This window comes from Anguilla anguilla, chromosome 13, assembly GCF_013347855.1.
Source record: "Anguilla anguilla isolate fAngAng1 chromosome 13, fAngAng1.pri, whole genome shotgun sequence".
Taxonomy (NCBI): Eukaryota; Metazoa; Chordata; class Actinopteri; order Anguilliformes; family Anguillidae; genus Anguilla; species Anguilla anguilla.
Genome location: NC_049213.1, coordinates 32,877,434 through 32,895,610, shown reverse-complemented (window position 1 = coordinate 32,895,610; position 18,177 = coordinate 32,877,434). Strand labels below are relative to the sequence as shown.

Genomic DNA, 18,177 nt, shown 5'->3' with positions numbered 1-18,177 from the left:
ACCGAAGAAGAGTCACTTGGAAAATCCAGATACAGCCCCTCCTCTTTAGCCTTTGCACATGTGGAGAAAATTATATAAGGACAGTACGGGCTGGGCAATATACCACAAGGATAATTATCGAATGCAGTAATGGTCTTTGCACACCGTATGGTGCATTATCGGTGGTGACGACCGTTTATTGAATTTGATAATTATCCTGGCGGTATATCGTCCAGGCCTAAAGGAAGGAAAACCATTCACTTCTCAAGTGCCTGCAGCAACAGTGCACACGTACGTGAAGTCCCTGGCCCGCCCCCACTCCAAATCTTCTCTCTGTGAACCAGGGAAATGTCCCTTATTGGAGCTTTTGGGGGAGCGAGGGACAGAGGTGGAAAATCCAGGTTCAGAAAGCAACAGCATTTGGTTCACATCACCTGGATTAACTAATCAGCACAATTCTTTAGCCAGGAGGTGGAACTAATTGGTGAAACTCGGCTGGCTGTGTTCATGGGTGGAAGAAACACATGGCAGGACTTTTACTTTCTGACCCCTGGACTCTTCTCCTCTGGAAAGGGAGGGTAGACAAAAAAATAACAATCGCGCCATTTTGGTTTGGGCTCCAAAGTCACTTTAATTTTCCAACTGAAGTTGTAAGGTTTTTTTTTTGCATGGCGACAAACAACAGGGAGAAAAAAGTGGACCCATGTTTATGTAGTTAAGACGCATTGTAGCAGTTGAAAAGGACTCTAAAGCAATCGGTTTTAGGTTTCCACTAAAACGTAAAGCTAACTAATTAGACGGAGTCTAGAACAATTTGAAGATCAGTCTTGAGAACATTTTGGGCCATATGCTGAGATGTCATTGCAGTCCAGAGCACAGGAATAAGTCATATTAAATGAGTAAATGGAAATGGTCTTTGGTAAATGACAAACAACAATAAACTTTGCCAAAAAATATTAATAGTTGTCACCTGTCAAAATCTAGTTGGAAAAAACCCTTGCAGATATGAACGGGTGGGGATATTAATTCGGCACACACATTGTAACTGTAAACTGTACAGTGATGCAACTGATAAAAATATTGACTGAAAATGAAAATTATAAACAGATTGTGAATTTTTATGAAAACCTTTTCAAAGCAGAGTTTAACACAGAAAATGCAAGCAATGGCTAGTCTACTACTTGGAAACATGAGCTTATTCAGTTTTTTTGTGTGTGTTACTAAACTGAGGAAGACGACATAAGCAATGGTACAAGTAGATAACCGAACAGTATTTGCAGCAAAACATTCCCAAAAAACCATTAAACGAGTCATTTCCAGAGTTGAAACTTCACAGATTGCTATAGCCTATGAATGTACAGTGCTTGATTGCTATATACCCTGTAGGCCATGAATAGACGTGAGAAATGCCCCGAGCAGGAAACTGGTTTCTGTGCAGAAACACTCGCGGACCTCTACGGGCTGCATCGGTAGGTAAAGGTGTGTCACTATCTCCATGGCAAACGCTTGCGCTCGGCGACTCGCGCGGAATGCCCGGCAGAAGTGCTCGATCGACATTGTAGCCATTTGACCTGTTGAGACGTAAGAAAATACTATTTCCATTAGAAAATGACACTTGGAAACAAGTGATCGAGGAAATTGTCCACACAAACGACTGGAAGAAGGGAGAGGTCTGTACACTTAGCGCTATTTCTTCACAACACACAAAGTCGTTTCTCCATGATTATGCCGCTCAGTATAGTAGCCCTGAATATGAGGCTTGTTTATATCAGCCAGCCGCAGCATATAGAGTGTAAAAATGGGGAGGGGGTGCAGAGGTATTAAAGGTGTTGTTCTGTAAATTTGCAGTAGTGATACAATATTAGCATAATTTTTTACAGTAATGCGTGAACACTTGACCTGCTGATGTTTCTCAAGGCAAGGGTTTCGCAGCATACATTTAAAAAGTCATACAGCAAATATTCTTTTTACAAAAAAAAAGCCCCAGATCTGTACAACATAAACAAACTACAAAGAGTTTTCTTCACAGGATTAAATAATAAAAACAAATCCTTTTGACAAATTTTTCAAAAAAAGGGAAGCCTCTTAATCATATAAAATTAGCTCCCAGCAATTGATGTGGCAAAAAATATACAAAAGTCTTCCTTGCTATGCAGTGTTGTCGCACTCAGTAGATTTATTTTGTCTTGTACCACTGGCATCACTAAAGGAAGGCCGAACCGTGGAAAAGGCAGGGTCCTGTATATGGAGGGCTTAGTAATGACAAGTGGCCCCCCGCCCCTCCATCCCCCACCCTATCCCACCCCCAAATCACAAAATCAAACAGGCAAGGGATTTGGGTTTGATGGGGGAGGGGACGGCAATAGTGAATTTTCATGCCGATATCCCTCCAAGCTCTCCCATCGTGTCCCGACAGAAATGGGGCGGGACGGACGATCCTTCCAACGCAGTGCGATCCTTCGATCCGTGCCTCCACGTTATGTTAGAAAAAACACAGGCAGGGCTTTTTCATCAGACAGAAAGTCCCTTGTCTTCTGCCGTTACTAGTGTTGAGTAGACGGCAGCGTGTGGTCAGGAAGAGGGACGTGTCCCTAAATGGCAGTTTTGCTCCTGTGAGAGGTGTTAATTGGACAGAGAACGATTAGGGGCCCAGTCCTCCACTGTGGCCCTCCAGAGCAGCATCTCCTCTCTCGTTTTAGAAAGCAGTCTGCCACAGTTCATTTAATCACACTGAAGCCAATTCTCTATCATGGAAAACTGCACCACTAGAGGAAGTAAATTCCCTGAATGTTAAGTATTTTTAGGCTAAGTACTCCAGCCAATCAGTTCAGTTCAGTGTTTTTGTTTTTTTTTTGTTGTTTTTTTTTTTTTGTTTTTTCTTAGTGAACAAATCTTTTTATTTAAAAAAAATGAAACAAAATTTCAGCCGTCCTCCCTGCACGTCCATTCGGGCGCAGTACATTGAAAAAAAGTGCATCCATTCAAGTATGTAAACAAAAATCAATTTTACCCAAAAAAAAAAACCAGAACTTTAAAATTAGAGAAAACTCGCAGTCTCTGTGTATCTGCATGCAGTGGCGGTGTGAGGTTTTTCAATGTCCTTCAGGAACAAGAACAGAGAAGCAGGAACGGGGAAATCCAGGAAGGGAGGAAGGCGGGAAAGTTCTGCCCTCCCTCGCAAAAAAGAGTCCAGTTAGCTTCTTCCGGTTCCTGACAGGAAGTGGGTGTGGCGGGGGGGGGAGGCGGAGGGGGGGGGCGGAGGGATCTGGAACGACGCGCTTCCCTGTCGGCCAGGCTCCGCTCCTCAAGTCGACGTCTTTCGGCTCCTGTGGAGGGAAAAGCGAGTGGGGCGGGGCGCAAGAAACAACAAAAGACGAGAGGAAGAAAACAGAAACAGAAAAGGAAAAAAAAAATGCATGGTCATGAATCGAATGCCATCATGTGTGGGAGATGAAAACGCCTAAATGCGCAGTGACAGCTGTTCTTTTTTTTCTCTGATCGAAAGAGTGAAGAATGCTTAACAAATGCTTGGCTTGGTCTGACGATTGGGGCCCCAGGGTTTGGATGTGACCCGAATGCTTTAATGGGTAAAATTAAAAAATAGGAATCTGTGGTTTTATTTTTGGAGACAGAAAGAAGGACAGGGGAGGAAAAAAAAAGAGTTAGATTTGTTTTCAAAACCAGGCAAAGCTCGTACCGCCAGCAGTACAACCTGCTAAATCTTCCTGTGTGAAAGTAGGCTATTTTTAATGCATTTTTAAAAGGGTAAATGCATTTGACATCAAAAGCAATTTGTGCACTGGCATGGCCCAAATAAATAATTCATGTGATGATAATATGCAGAAGATATGTAGCTCCTTTTGACTGCACAATACCCAGGGGAACCACCAAGCGAAAAAGTTTAAAAAAAAATAAAATAAAGATTGTTTTCTTTGCTCATCCCTCTTCATGAGTTGCACACTGTAACTATGTAATGTGTCCATAAATAGAAAAACAATGCTTACAATGAATCATCTGTCTCCGGTTTATTTCTTAAAAAATGTAGAACACCAAATTTATATTTGCATAAAAATAGTCTAATTGTGTAAAACCACGAAAACCAATAATAATGTGACGATATACTGATGTATACGTGTCTGATCTGCTAAAGAACATGTCCGTCCTTTCTGATGCCAGCTGCCCTCAGCCGCGTTCGGGCAGACCTCACACTCACTCCGAGCCTGACGAATCGTCATCCACGGTCCCCGCTTTGATGCTCAAGGCGATGGGAGCCATGGAGACCGGCGTCACCCCGTTGGCCTGCTCCTGCAGGCCGGTCTTGGCCCCGCCCCCGCAACCCTCGCTGGAGGAGGAGCACCGGGAGGAGGCGGGGCCGGCAGCGCTCATCGAGAGCTCGTTGTGGACGCGCTTGACGCCGTTTCTCTCCGCGATGGGGGACAGGGGCTTCTTCTTCAGGATTCCTGTGAAAAGACGAGTGTGTGTGTGTTTATACTCCACTTGGAAAATCGCCTGGTCTAATCTGAAGATACCCACCTCCCCACCACACCCCCAACAAAAAAAAAGTAATACCAAGGCCACTGCTTGAAAATAATTGCCTTGTACAAAAGGTATTTGTAACAAATCGGTGAATCCCTGCTGACTGGGTCACTGCGTGGTATAGAAACGGGTGAGCATTTGGGGCGGGGCACCACGCCCGCGCTCCTCCCTCACCTTTCTGGGGATACACGCTGGGGTTGGGAAGACTGGACAGGAAGAGCAGGGCGCTCTCCTTGGCGTGCCCCTCCCCCGTCGCGTCGGGCCTCTGCTCCAGCAGGTCTCGGCCGTCCTGGGACGGGCACAGGTCCGGGTTGGCGACCGTCTCCACCTTCAGCCTCTCGGTTCCGCAGGGACCCTCGCTGTCGCTCGCCGTGGTCACAAACTCCCCCGGCCATAGCAGCTTGCTCAGGGTATTGTCTGGGAGGGGAGAGGAGGCCCAATTCGGTTTCCCACTGCTGCGTCAGTAGCCCTTCATTTCTAACCTATTGTGCTCATCCGAGTCAAACAAAGATAATGGCGGAACTATCTACGGCACTGTCATAGATACCTTTATATAGTTACCCCCGCCCGTATAATGTTACAAATAGGAAGTGGGGGATGTTTTCATAACTGCAGCGTGGAAAAGTTACGGGAGTTACCACAGTATTATTTCTGTATCCTGAGCTGCAGAAGTACAAGTGGAGTAGCTGTCCTACCTGTCATGTGTGTGTGTGTGTGTGTGTGCGCTTGCGTGTAATTATAATTACTGTTATAATTAAAAATTACAAGCATTTTCCCCAGTAATTTGCGCATACCTTTGTGGGCGAGGTGAGGCTGCTTGCCGATCTGGGCCGCCAGACTCTCCCAGCATGCTTCGGGAGGGTAGGGTCCCTCCTCGTCCTCGCTGTCCGAGGAGTGGGAGGACGCGAACGAGGCGCTCTGGTCGTCCTCCAGGGACAGGTCGCTGTCGGAGTCGGAGTCCTGGTCTGGGGTTCGAGGCGCAGACACGCACATATCAGACTCCCGTGAGTTCTCAGCAACACAGAGAAGGTTGATATTTATGGGCGTGGTGCCGCAGCAGTGCGTTTCCACATTTCCAGAATAAATATACTGCTTCTGCTCTACTTTCATATTTTTTGGGGTCTGCAACAAGGCTGTGCAGAGACCTTTTGAGGGGCAGGTGCTCAAAGTGAGAAAAGGAAACCCCAACCTGAAAAAACTGTTTTAGGACACCCAGTTATTGTACAGAACATATTTTGATAAAAATTAATGAATGAAAATGAATGACAGCAGCAATACTAATATAAACGTATAATTTTTTAAGATACAACCTTTTTAAAATTGAATTAAAATTTCTACGAGAGTATGATGTAATACATTCTTAATTTATCAAAACATAGCCCCAAAAACCAAGTCCTAGATCGAAGCCCGTTTTAAGCTTCTTAAAATTGAAAGTCACTGAACCATTTTTATGTTGCTGGCTTTTTCAACAGGCTTTTAAAAAACACCCAGATGGCCCTATGGGAACATCTCCAGAGAAAGTGTTTGATAGATGTAGCAAGCAATGCAACACTGTTACACCACCACTGAGAAAATCTTATTTACGGAAAGAATGAATTACTGTTAAGCTACACTGATGTGCAAAAGACCACTGATGTCTGTAAGGTGTTGACAGTTTTTCACAAAATGGGAAAACTTCAAACCAACTCTAAAACCCCTCTGAATCAAATGACTCAACTTAATAGGGAAGCCACGCTCTTCATGAAAACCACTGCTGAGCGCAACGGTTGTCACAGAGAGGATGTGGGAAGCACGAAGGCTTTGCTTTCTATACGAAAGCAAACTGAACGAGGTCATTAAATATAGAATGAAGCACTCACTTTCAATTTGAGTTAAAGTAGATGTGTGTGCTTCCACCAAAAGTGAGCACCTCTGTTCCGTAGCATTACCAAGCCCTGTCCTTGTATTACTAAGCCCTGTCCTGGTATTACCAAGACCTGTCTTTATATTACCCAGGCCTGTCCTTGTATTACCAAGGCCTGTCTTTATATTACCCAGGCCTGTCTTTATATTTCCCAGGCCTGTCTTTATATTACCCAGGCCTGTCCTTGTATTACCAAGGCCTGTCTTTATATTACCCAGGCCTGTCCTTGTATTACCAAGGCCTGTCTTTATATTACCCAGGCCTTTCCTTGTATTACGCAGGCCTGTCCTTGTATTACCAAGGCCTGTCTTTATATTACCCAGGCCAGTCCTTGTATTACGCAGGCCTGTCCTTGTATTACCAAGGCCTGTCTTTATATTACCCAGGCCTGTCCTTGTATTACGCAGGCCTGTCCTTGCATTACCAAGCCCTGTCCTTTTGAACGTTTTGGTTTCCCAGGCGATATTCCGCACTGCAGTAATATGAAAGCAGCGTTAGCTCGTTATGAGAGCGGTAGCTACGCGCCCGAGCGGGTGCTGTCGCAGGCTGTGTGGGGGAGCGGCGGAATGGACTCGTACCGCCCACGTGCTCCTTCGTTTCGTGGAAGAGGGAGCCGAGACCGTCGTTCAGGCTGAGGTGCGCCTGGCTGTTGTTCAGGCCAGCGTCCTCCCTGGAAACAAACGGAGAGGCGTCAGCACCGAAACACAAGATACACCGATACTGAGCAGCTCTTTGTGCTCACCAGGACAATAGAGCTGTTCCTCTCTTACACGGGACGGAGGGATTACCTGCGCCTGGATCCCTTTTTCTAACAATAACATAAGGGTAATTAACCATTTAAAATGGTGCAAGATCAGAGATGTAAGTGTAAGAAGGATTAAGATCACTAATATGTTTTTAGAATGTTCAGCTGAGAACATTCTAATGCTGATGTAACAATCGCTAATGGAGTTCTAGATCACCACTCTTCAAAGCATAAAATGGGTCTGCGTAGGTGTTTTGCACCATGTATGGCATATCTGAAGGTTGCAGACCACGTCCGCAGAGATGTCGCATACCTCCCCTAAAATTCAGAATACTACTCTTCAAAAGGTTAAAGCATAGTCCCTCGGGTGTGTAAAATACAGGACAACGAGCATTGTTGGTTCCCCAATAAAATAACCATTTCCTTAAAAATGACATGAAAGTAAAAATCATTTTTTTTCTCATAAAAATTTTCTTAATACGCATTAGCACTACGCATTAGAAGTATCTGTTGGTTATAGTCAGGGTTTTAACACTGTACCTCAGGACAAAGGGCACATAGCTCTGCTGACTCTTCCCTGACTGCAGTGTGCCGTTGAGGGAGACGCTGGAGTCCCCAAATGGCGGCTGGTACAGGCGTCCACCCATGTAGATGCTATTACAGTTATAAGCCTGCGGGGGTGGGATGAACAGCAGAGAGGAGGGAGAGTGAGAGAGCATGAGAAAACCACAGTGAGGAGAGGATAGAAGAGGAGAGAGAGAGAGAGAGAGCATGAGAAAACCACAGTGAGGAGAGGATAGAAGAGGAGAGAGAGAGAGAGAGAGCATGAGAAAACCACAGTGAGGAGAGGAGAGAAGAGGAGAGAGAGAGCATGAGAAAACCACAGTGAGGAGAGGAGAGGAGAGAGAGAGAGAGAGAGAGAGCATGAGAAAACCACAGTGAGGAGAGGAATGGAGAGAACGAGAGAGAGAGGGTATGAGAAAACCAAAGCCACAGTAAGCACCTCCCAGCCCACGCTAACCTGCACTCTGCGGCAGCGCTCAGACTAAGCTGATGAGCGATGAGGTAAAGTGTGAGACAGAATGAGGAGTCTGAACAGAGGAATAACGTCTCAGTTCCTAAACAGAGGAATAACGTCTCAGTTCCTAAACAATGTTCTGGCCTGTTACAGTACAGGAGGGTCTGCAGCTCAGAGAACAATGCCGATTAAACTCCTTGCACTGCAGACTGCTGTTCCATGTTAGTTTGTTTGACGTGTTTTATGATCTATTCAGATTTTGTGCTTCTCGTGCACTGCACCACAAAAATGGTGGCTGGTTGATTTAAAGTGCTCTGGGTGGAACACAAATGGCTTGAAACACAGTCATCCAGGGGCCACAGCTGAACTGCCAGTCCCTGTGTCTCCACACTGCCCCCTGCTGGCTGTAGCAGTGAATGAGTCATGCAGGATGACACAGCTCTGGAGCATTTTCGGGATCGCCCCAGCGGTTGTGAAAGCTCTGCGGTGGCTCAGCCTACTGGGGCGGGGGGGGCTCACCGAGGTCAGGGGCTTGGAGCCCATCATGTTGTCGGGCCGCTTGCGGCTGCAGCAGTAGCGCATGGCGTTCCTCGCCTCCTTGTTGAAGACGATCCGGAAGAAGAAGATGAAGGGGCCCTGGGGGGGGGGGGGACAGATGCAGACGTGTCAGCAAAGCTCCCAACTGAGGGCCCCTTACAGGTACCCTAGCGTACCTGTGAATGGCCAGATCAGCAGCAGCCAAGCTACAGATTCTTTCACACTGAATCATATGATGTGGCGAGACTGCCCACAGAGTAATAGACTCACAAACCCATTTACAAGCGCCACCCCTCTGTGGAACTTTCTGTACTGTGATCCCATCGCTATCTGACTAACTGTCTTTTCATCCCCCCTTCGGACTAACAGTCCACTTTTGTAAAAAAGTGAAATAAAACAAGTGAAACGTGGCGGTGACTGAATTCCTAAGTGATTTTCTCACCCTCATTAATACAAGAGGGCGGTGCCCCTAACAGTGAATACCATCATTACCTGAAGACAGTTAAATCCAGCAAACATGTAGTGAAAGATGACCGAGTCGCTGTTCACTGACAGCACAGCCAACAGGCACGTCACTGTAATCAGCAGGAGAACTCCACAGGCCGTCCTGAGCCCTGAGCTGTGGGGAATGAAGAGAGAGTTATTACACACATAGGCATGCACACACACATACACACACACACACACACACGCCCATGCACACAGCACACATACATACAAAGTACATGCATACACACAAGAGAGTTCCTAAACCAAAGAGGATACATATAAAAGGCAAGTTGCACAGTACAGGCATGTCCAAATTAGTACTGACAGCAAGTGTTCCATAGAAACCTGTGGAAATATGTGTTTACGTGTTTTTAATAGGTCCCCGTGGAAGACCACAAAATGCCACGATGCTGTACTGGAGCAAGGTTTTATATGTCTCTTCGCAATGGGGACAGAAAACATTGTTTTAAAAAAACAAAAAAACATTTGTAGTCAGGCAGTAGCAGAGGAACTCACACGGGGCTTTCTTTCTTCTCAAATCCATGGTGACGCAGAGAGCAGGAGGCCTTGGAGGTTATTATGTACAGGAAAATGTTCATCTAGGGGGAGATCACAGCGCACGTGTCAATCAACAGTCAGCGTAGGGCTATCACTGAGCAACAGTCATTTTAATTGCGTAATCTTTCCGAAGAATGGCACGGACACAAGAAAAAAAATGTAGTCAAATTATAAAATAAGCATGTAACACTCATGTAATCACGTAACAACATGTAACACAATACATCTTGCCCAGTAGGATTGATTCTCTAACATTCAGTGAAACAAAGCTGTTTTGGTCAGTTTTCACAACTGTCTTTTGTAGTTTTTGAATTATGACAAAAAACTGAAAGACAGGGATATTATGTCCAGATAATATGTCTTCATTCTATGGTCATCATAAAGGATTTAAGCGATGGGCTCTGCTGTTCTAAAAGTTCTGAAATAATGGTACAAATATTTGGGGGTAAACAACAACCATGACATTCTCTTAGTTTATCAGGTTTACAGTAATCACGTTTTTCTTTATCTATGATCTTCTCTCCGTGTGTCCCTAATGACAGGATTAAACCTCCCTGGCAGAACTTCTGGAATGTAATGAACATGATCACATTACTCTCCACAAACACTGCCGGTCAAAACTACAAACAGAGCACCGTGAAACGTGACCATCACTCTACCGTTTCTTCACCATTTCTTACGGTGCCAAACTGGCACTGGGGAGAAAATGTCACCCAAAAGAAACGTTTTTTTGGCTGCTAAAAGATGATCCAAGCAAGCAGCTAACACAAATAAATTACATTATAGGCATTTATAGGCATTTTTATTAATATATTTATATATAATATATTTATTAATATATATATAAATATAAATAATTTATAAATACTGCCATGCACAGATAAAATGAAAATTTCAAGGATGAAGAGAGAAAAACAGCTTGAAGTTGAACCTGCTGATAATTCTGAATGAAAGATAAGAGTCTGGTGTTATAAGCTCTTCTGGTTCTCAGAGAGAACAGTTCTCTTTGGCATAGTCTGAGAATCACAAACTGTCACTTTAGCTTCAGACTCAGAACCCCAGAGAAAGGCTAAATTTGTCACCTGTCCACTCGACCGGATAACCCAGTCCATTTCTCAAAATGTTCCTACGACCCCCATCAGCGCCGGGATTAACAAATAAATCCTTGCAGTCTGGTTCTGTGCCCCTTGACCTTCAGACAGCTGTTATAACCCGAGTTCTAAAATAAACTTGGCTGACTTAAAGCACGATGGAGCCATTTCCAATCTTCCTTTTTCATGCCAAGGTCTCAGGCCGTGTTTCCACGCAGCTGAATGACTTCCAGCTCAGAAACTGACATCCAACAGCCAGGACCAGGTAAAGAGACTGTGCTGATAACTTCATAACTTTAATTAAAATAAGTGAAACAAATAAGTAAAAATAGAATATTAACCACAGTAAGAAGAGGAACAAGAATCATATTTTGCTCTTAATTGGTGCGCAAATAAGAAACTTCTCAGTACTGGTTCCAGCAATGCCCAAGGAACATGTTAAATTTAACATTTACAGTAAAAACAGCTTGTCTTCTCAGATTTAAGAGCGCTACTCTTTTCATGCGTCCTTACTGCTGGTTCATATTTAATGATGCAGAGGAAGAGGCGAACGTGGCCTAAATTCACTTCATCAAGCATCCGCTCCACATGGGGGGGGGAAGGCGGGGGGAGGGGGGGGGGTTACTCACGGATACAACCAGCGCTATGGGGCCAGCGAAGCTCCAGATCAGCGTGTCGTAAATGGAGAGCCAGCAGAAGTCAGGGTTCCCATAACCCTCTGGGTCCAGCCCCACCGCCAACCCTGGGGGAACACAAACCGCCATGCGGAGAATGACATCACACCCGTCAAGCAACGAGAACGCAGCCGCCTGTAACAAGCTCGTAAAGCAAGCGCTACTTTTTTTTAAATACAGATTTTCCCACTTCGCTATTTTAATTGCCAGTTTAGTGTAGCTTCTCCGTGCCTTGGTTGAGATAACAAGCTGATATTATAATGTGAGAAATACAGCAAGTTCATTATACATGCAGCTAAAATTAATTCCAGTCCAATCATCGCTGGGTGACTTGTAATAAATGGTAGAGCAAATATAATAAATATCAGTAAAGGATGGTTTGGATTATTTCAGACGCTGTAAGTCAATACAAGCGTTTATTTAACGTAACTGAGCAAATGTTGAAGGATTTAGAGAAACCTGGGAAATCTGCAATATAACAGGATCTGACTAAGAGACAGGGCTGTTTAATAGCCTTGCCTGATGTAACCTGTTAAGTTAATTACGCAGGATTTGTGGTAATCCTTAGCACATCAGCCAGGCAGCAAGGCGGCAAGCCAGAAAGAGAGGTGGTACAAAATGGTACAGCTTAAAATGGCTCATCAAGTAAAAGCTCACTGGAATAGATATCCGGGCTGAAGATGAAGTCTGTAAAACAGTGGATTTTGACAGAGCTGTGTTTCAGAAACACGTTTTCTAACTTTAATTAACGTCTTAATGTTAGCAACGGAAGATAAATTACCGTGTCTTAAGAACAAAAGGTAACCGTATAAGTCCATACATTTGTTTGGTAGCATGTTATTTTCTTTATAAATGTAAATCTAGCCTCACAAGCAGAAGACAAGTGTAAAAGTGCAAGGAACAGGCATTCTAACCCACCACAATCATAATCAACATACTATTGATTTTGGCGTACGTGCCTAAAGAAAACGATTTTTTTAACGGTCTTTCAACAGGCACCTTGAAGTCCCTCTGATGACAAAGCATCGGACTCATTTTCAAATACACTGAATCAAATACGCCTCCCCGCTCAGTGTACCCAATCATCAGCCATTTTCTCCACCGCGGCCCTGTCAGCTCCTGACCGGCCAGCAGGGGGCGCCGGCGGCACTGACCTGTGATGAAGGCCGGGACGCCCCAGCCGATGGTGTAGTAGAAGCGCATGGGCCCGTAGTTGACGTCGCGCACCTCGCTCAGCATGCGGTACACGTGGAGGCCCTCCAGGAAGAGCCAGGCGAAGGTGCACAGGTAGAAGAAGTGCAGGAGGATGGCGATGACCGTACACAAGAACTGAGAGAGAGAGAGACAGAGAGATAGAGAGAGACAGAAACAGAGACAGAGAGAGAGAGACAGAGACATAAAGAGAAATAGAGAGGAGAGAGAGAGATGAAAGAGGGAGAGAGGAAAACGGAGAGGGAAAAAATACCATTTTCAATCAATTTGTTTACAAAAAGGCCTTCAAATGATAGAAAAAACAAAACCTGCTTTGTGGGGTAAAGCACAAGGAAGTTTGGAGCTAAGAAACTAGTCATCATTAATATTACCACACAGATTTGTGATTAAGCTATATGTTTTATTTAGATAAGTTGTGATGACTTATCTAACTAAAACATCGGAGATTAAAGGAATCCCAGTGTGAGTTTGTGGGACATAGAGGGCAGAAGACCGTACCGGATTGTCGGCCTGGTTAATGCCGAGGATGAAGATGAGCTCGGCGAGGAAGAGGGCAGCGGACCCGTTGTTAATGATGCTCGTCTTGTTGCAGTGCATGGCACGGAGGCAAACGAGGAAGAGCGTGGTGAGGAAGAGGAAGCCTAGGGTCACCCCAACCGTGCTCCACGTCACCAGCTTGACCGGCAAGATCTCACCATTCTGCTCGACAAAAGGAAGGAAAGACGAGTGTGGGGAAGAGAGGGAGAAGGAAGTTTCCATTTTTAACATTAACCAAAAAAAATAATAACAAGAGAATTGCATACTGCAGCACACAATCAAACACCACGCCCTGTAATCGAATATCAAAACTCAACCCTACTGTTCCCCCTTTTCAATATAAAAGAGAAGTAGAAAAGGCCATCTATCACAATGCACAGAGGCTAAACATTAAATCAACTATAAAGGTTCAACCTATTTTCCCCACGGAAACACTCACTCAACCACTGATTTAAATAAACCTGGGAAGATCTTTCAATAATCTGTAATAATTGTAAATTTTGATTCCCATACACCAGCTATTATTTACGTCATCTTGCTTGTGTAATCAGACACTCTTTTCCTCACATAGCAACACTTTGATCACTATGACAGAGAGAAAGGGAGTCGAGCCTGGGGGAGGGGTGTGGAGAACGGAGAGAGAAGGGTGGGGAGAGAAAACGAGGGAACGACCAAGGGGTGCGTGTCCCACTTTCAAACAGGCAGGGAGAGAGGGAGATCACAGCAGTGAGTTATGAGGTGACACAGTTCAGGCGACAGGGAGGGGAAAAAACTAGGAGAGACAGGAGATAAATTATTTACGGGAAAGGAAAAGAGAGACGGACTTTGGGAAACGAAGAAAGGGAGAGGTGGAGAGGACGATAAACAGAGAAAAATCAGAGGTGTACAAACAGGAGGAGAGACGGAGGGAAAAGACGCACAAAGGTGACACCAAATTTTGGATCGTCTGTCTCACCTCTCTACGAGAGACGTCCATGAGAACGGCGAAGCTGGTCATGTGATAGCACTGGCAGCTGATGTGGGTGTGGTTTCGGAACACCACCTCGCACCCCTTCGCTGACCATCCACCGGTGCCCCCGAGACTGCAGAAGGGAAGGGGGGGGGGTATTGAATTTACACATATGACAACACCGTCCCCACTTCAGTTCTAGTGACCACCATCATCCTCAAAACCCCTGAGGTTTATCAGCCATGAAGTGAATGCTACTCCTCCACCCAAGTGTATGACCCACACTGGGTTAGACAACATGGCTGGTGCGTCTGTCTTATTTAACAGATTAGGGGAAGAAAATGTGAGCAAAGGCTTATGGGTATTCCCTGAGGGGGGCGGGGTCTCACGGGATGGAGTGGTTCCAGAAGACGCAGATGGGCTTGGAGCGGTCCTCGGAGTGCACCAGGCGGAACTGGACGATGATGGGCTTCTCCAGGGCGTGCTGGAGCAGCTCCTCGTTGTCGTGGACCGCGATGCTGACCACCGGCGTGTTGATGACCGGGCGCTTGGGCACCCTGAGGAACGTGCACAAGAGCCGGTGGTGAGGGAAGGGGATACCCGACCGGAACATCACAGGCTCAAATCCCGGCTAAGACACGCCTGAGGCGCGCTTAGCCCTGAATAGCTTTACTGCAAAAAGCCCGTCTTAAAGGGTTTTAGTCTTGTAATTAGATTTAAAATCTTATTTTTTCACTCAGGTAGAAAATGCTAGCTTGTTTTACATTAAGTTTACTTAACAAGTCTAAATAAACGACCAAAATACTGACATATTCTTTTGGTTTTGTAGGGTTCAGTGAGTACTAGGCTATGTAAATGGATAATACGAATACACTGTATGATATGAATGTATTTATGATTTTTCCCTCATCTTCCCTGTCCCTGAGTTCCCCCCTCCCTCCCTCCCTCCCCCCCCCCCCCCTCCCGAGTCCCGCCCCCACCTCAGGCTCCTCTTGTCGGGGTCGTAGCGCTCGGGCAGCAGGGGGGCCAGGCTGTGGAAGATGATGACGCTGGCCACCGCCTCCCGGTCTGTCTGGTCGGGGTGCCGGCGCCTCCTGTTCACCGTGTGGTTCCCGGGGGCCTGGGAGGGGCTGGCGGGGTCCGGGGCGGGGGCCGGGGCCGGGGCAGGGGCAGGGGCGGGCATCGGGGGTTGGGTCCTGGGACCCTTGCCCTCCCGCGCGGACTCGAACACGGAGTCCGGCAGGGTGACGGCCGTCTCCAGGTCCGCGGGACGGGCCCCTCTCAGGGCCTGGTAGCGGGGGAGCTTGGCCCCCGCGAAGTTCATCTTGTCCAGGCGATCCACCGAGATGACTGCGGGACAGGCCGGGTCATGAGAAAGGGGCGACAGTGACGCCTTTTCCAAACAAACCCATCGCAACGCTACGCCGCTCTACAGAGAACTCCCCGTAAGAGCCAGGGCTCCCACGTCTCTGACTCTACCAGGCGCACAGGGCGATTCCCTGGGAAAACGAAACTCAGGAAGGGCGCAAGGCTGGACCTACGACCTTCATAAGACTGCAAGGGCAAAGGCCATTGGATAAAGACATGGGGTGCACTTGGTTTATTCAGTAGCAGATATTCCCTAAGGTGCACTTTCAGATACTTCTTTCATTTTTACCAGAAACCTTCAAATTAAAAGCTCCAAGAAGATACATACATATAAAGTAGTATTATATTTATATTTACTTAACCAGAAGGGTCAACTGACAACAGGATCACATTTACAAAAGAAAAAGAGAGCAAGAAATAACTGTAAAATGGTTTTGACTGCACACACCCACCAGAGCACATTGAGCAACTATCTTCAGATGGATTACTTCACTAAATAAGCTTAAGTCTCAAAATATTATAAAAACACTCTGGCATTTATAGTACAGTGAGTGAAGCTCCCTGTGTAGGAGGGCTGGTTGGCTGAGGAATCAAACCCTTATGACATCAGTAAAAAATGAGCGCAATGTGCGGTTATGTTTTCGGGGGGGGGGGGTGTGGAGTCCCTGCACTGGATAACAGGGGCTTTGTGTCTGTTTTTCGTACAGCGCGAGGGCGTTCGCGTCAGCCGGTGATGTCACGGCGTCCCACTCACCGATGTTGGGCGTGACGATGGTGAAGGGGCTGAGGTAGGTCTTCCTCATGTTCTGCGCCAGGGTGCTGGCGTACTCCTCGTACTGCTGCAGCAGCTGGGCGGTGCCCCCCTCCGTCTGCTGGATCAGCTCCCAGTGCGCCCGCGTCTCCGGCGCCAGGATGGCACTGCCCACGTGCAGCAGATTCTGAAAGAGCGAGGCGGCGCCCCCCCCGGGCAGCAATTTAACGGCTCGTTTTAACAGAGGGGGGGAAAAAATACATCTTTTTCCATTTCCGTTTGTTTTTAAATGGACACAGTTACGCTAATGACTGCAGTAGTGCAGTTTGAAGAGGTACTGCTGGCTGTGTTTAGTGTGTGTGTGTGTGTGTGTGCATATGTGTGTGTGTGTGTGCGTGTGTGTGTGTGCATGTGTGTGTATGTGTGTGTGTAAATGCCTCTGGGTGTGCAAATGTGTGTGAGTTTGTTTGTGTGTTTGTGTGTGTGTATCTGTGTGTTTAGTGTGCGTGTGTGCATGTATATGTGTTTGAGTATGTGTCTGTATAAATCTTGTGGGTGTGTGTATGTGAGTGCGTGTGTGGTGTGCAAGCGTGTGTATGTGTGTTCGTATAAATGTTTGTGTGTGTGTGGTGTGTAGTGTGTGTGCATACATAGGGGGTGTGTGAGTGTGTGTGTAGCGTGTGTGCATGCGTATGTGCGTGTGAGCATGTGTATGTGTGTGTGTGGTGTGAATTGCGTGCATGTGTGTGTATGTTTTATCACGGTGCCGTGCGTATGTCTTCACTGCTGAATGTGTGTTTAATTTGCGCGCGCCCCCCTGGGCGGGGGTCAGCAGGCCCCCCTCACCTCAGTGAAGTGGACGTCCTGCGTGGCGGACAGGCCGAAGCCGTGCTGCCCGCTCTCGTGCTGCAGCAGGCCCTGGGTCAGGCGGTAGGCCACCTTCACGTCGCTGCCGTACAGGGAGGCCGTGTGCTGGCTGGCGTTGGACAACATGGCCGCCGTCTGCCGCACGCGCGCGGAGTCCAGGCGCGAGGCGTTCCGGGCCAGCTCTTCAGCCTGCGTGCGTGAGGGAGGGAGGGAGGGAGGGAGAGAGAGAGAGAGAGAATAACATCTCCATCCCCACACATGAAAATTATCAAATATTCATATAATCATACCATAACAATTACGTATACAATCGGGCCATGTTGGATGTGTTATATGAAGGGGTAAGCGGACCTATACTGTGAACATGCAAAAAACACACACGCACACACACATGCACACACACACACGCGCGCACACACACAAACACACACACACAAGCACACATGCACACACACACACACACACGCACAAGCATGCACGCACGCGCACACACAGACAAGCGCACACACACAAACACACAAACACAAGCATGCACGCACGCGCACACACACACACAAGTACATACAATGGTCTTGAGCTTAGCGAAGGAGACGGAGGTGCAGTTGAACAGGTTGGGGGGCAGCCATCCCTTGTGTTCGTCACAGTGACGGATGGCCGTGCCTGAGAGAGAGAGAGAGAGAGAGAGAGAGAGAGAGACGCAGTGAGATGCCCTTACGGACGAGCGAGCTCTGACAGGCTGACACAGTCACAGTCCAGCGCACACCAGTGAGCAACAAAGTCCGGAACACTGAGGCAGCCAATCACATGCGGTCTTTATCGTCTCATTATCATAATGCAGTCCTGGGTGGACATCCCTATCCAAGACTACAAAACCATCTGGGCTGGACGCCAGTCAATTATCATCACTGTTAACTTCATTATTCTTGGTGCCAAACACCCAAATGGGGACCCATGCACCATTGC

At 46.8% G+C, this 18,177-nt stretch overlaps 1 protein-coding gene across 2 annotated transcripts in view; it reads right to left on the bottom strand.

Moving 5' to 3' along the window:
• Positions 1 to 1,789: 1,789 nt before the first annotated feature.
• The window catches only part of celsr2 (cadherin, EGF LAG seven-pass G-type receptor 2), a 78,188-nt gene continuing 61,800 nt past the window's right edge, over positions 1,790 to 18,177 (bottom strand). The window contains exons 17-34 of one of the 2 annotated variants that reach the window (XM_035388091.1): positions 17,780 to 17,874; positions 17,194 to 17,403; positions 16,351 to 16,534; positions 15,209 to 15,578; positions 14,618 to 14,785; positions 14,235 to 14,361; positions 13,241 to 13,441; positions 12,685 to 12,859; positions 11,486 to 11,598; positions 9,724 to 9,806; positions 9,211 to 9,337; positions 8,701 to 8,817; positions 7,704 to 7,834; positions 6,997 to 7,088; positions 5,310 to 5,480; positions 4,690 to 4,932; positions 4,193 to 4,439; positions 1,790 to 3,305 (exon numbers count right to left, since the gene is read on the bottom strand). In XM_035388091.1, the coding sequence (XP_035243982.1) occupies positions 3,284 to 3,305; positions 4,193 to 4,439; positions 4,690 to 4,932; positions 5,310 to 5,480; positions 6,997 to 7,088; positions 7,704 to 7,834; positions 8,701 to 8,817; positions 9,211 to 9,337; positions 9,724 to 9,806; positions 11,486 to 11,598; positions 12,685 to 12,859; positions 13,241 to 13,441; positions 14,235 to 14,361; positions 14,618 to 14,785; positions 15,209 to 15,578; positions 16,351 to 16,534; positions 17,194 to 17,403; positions 17,780 to 17,874 (2,876 nt within the window). In that variant the 3' untranslated portion in view covers positions 1,790 to 3,283. The other variant, XM_035388090.1, reaches the window with a different exon arrangement.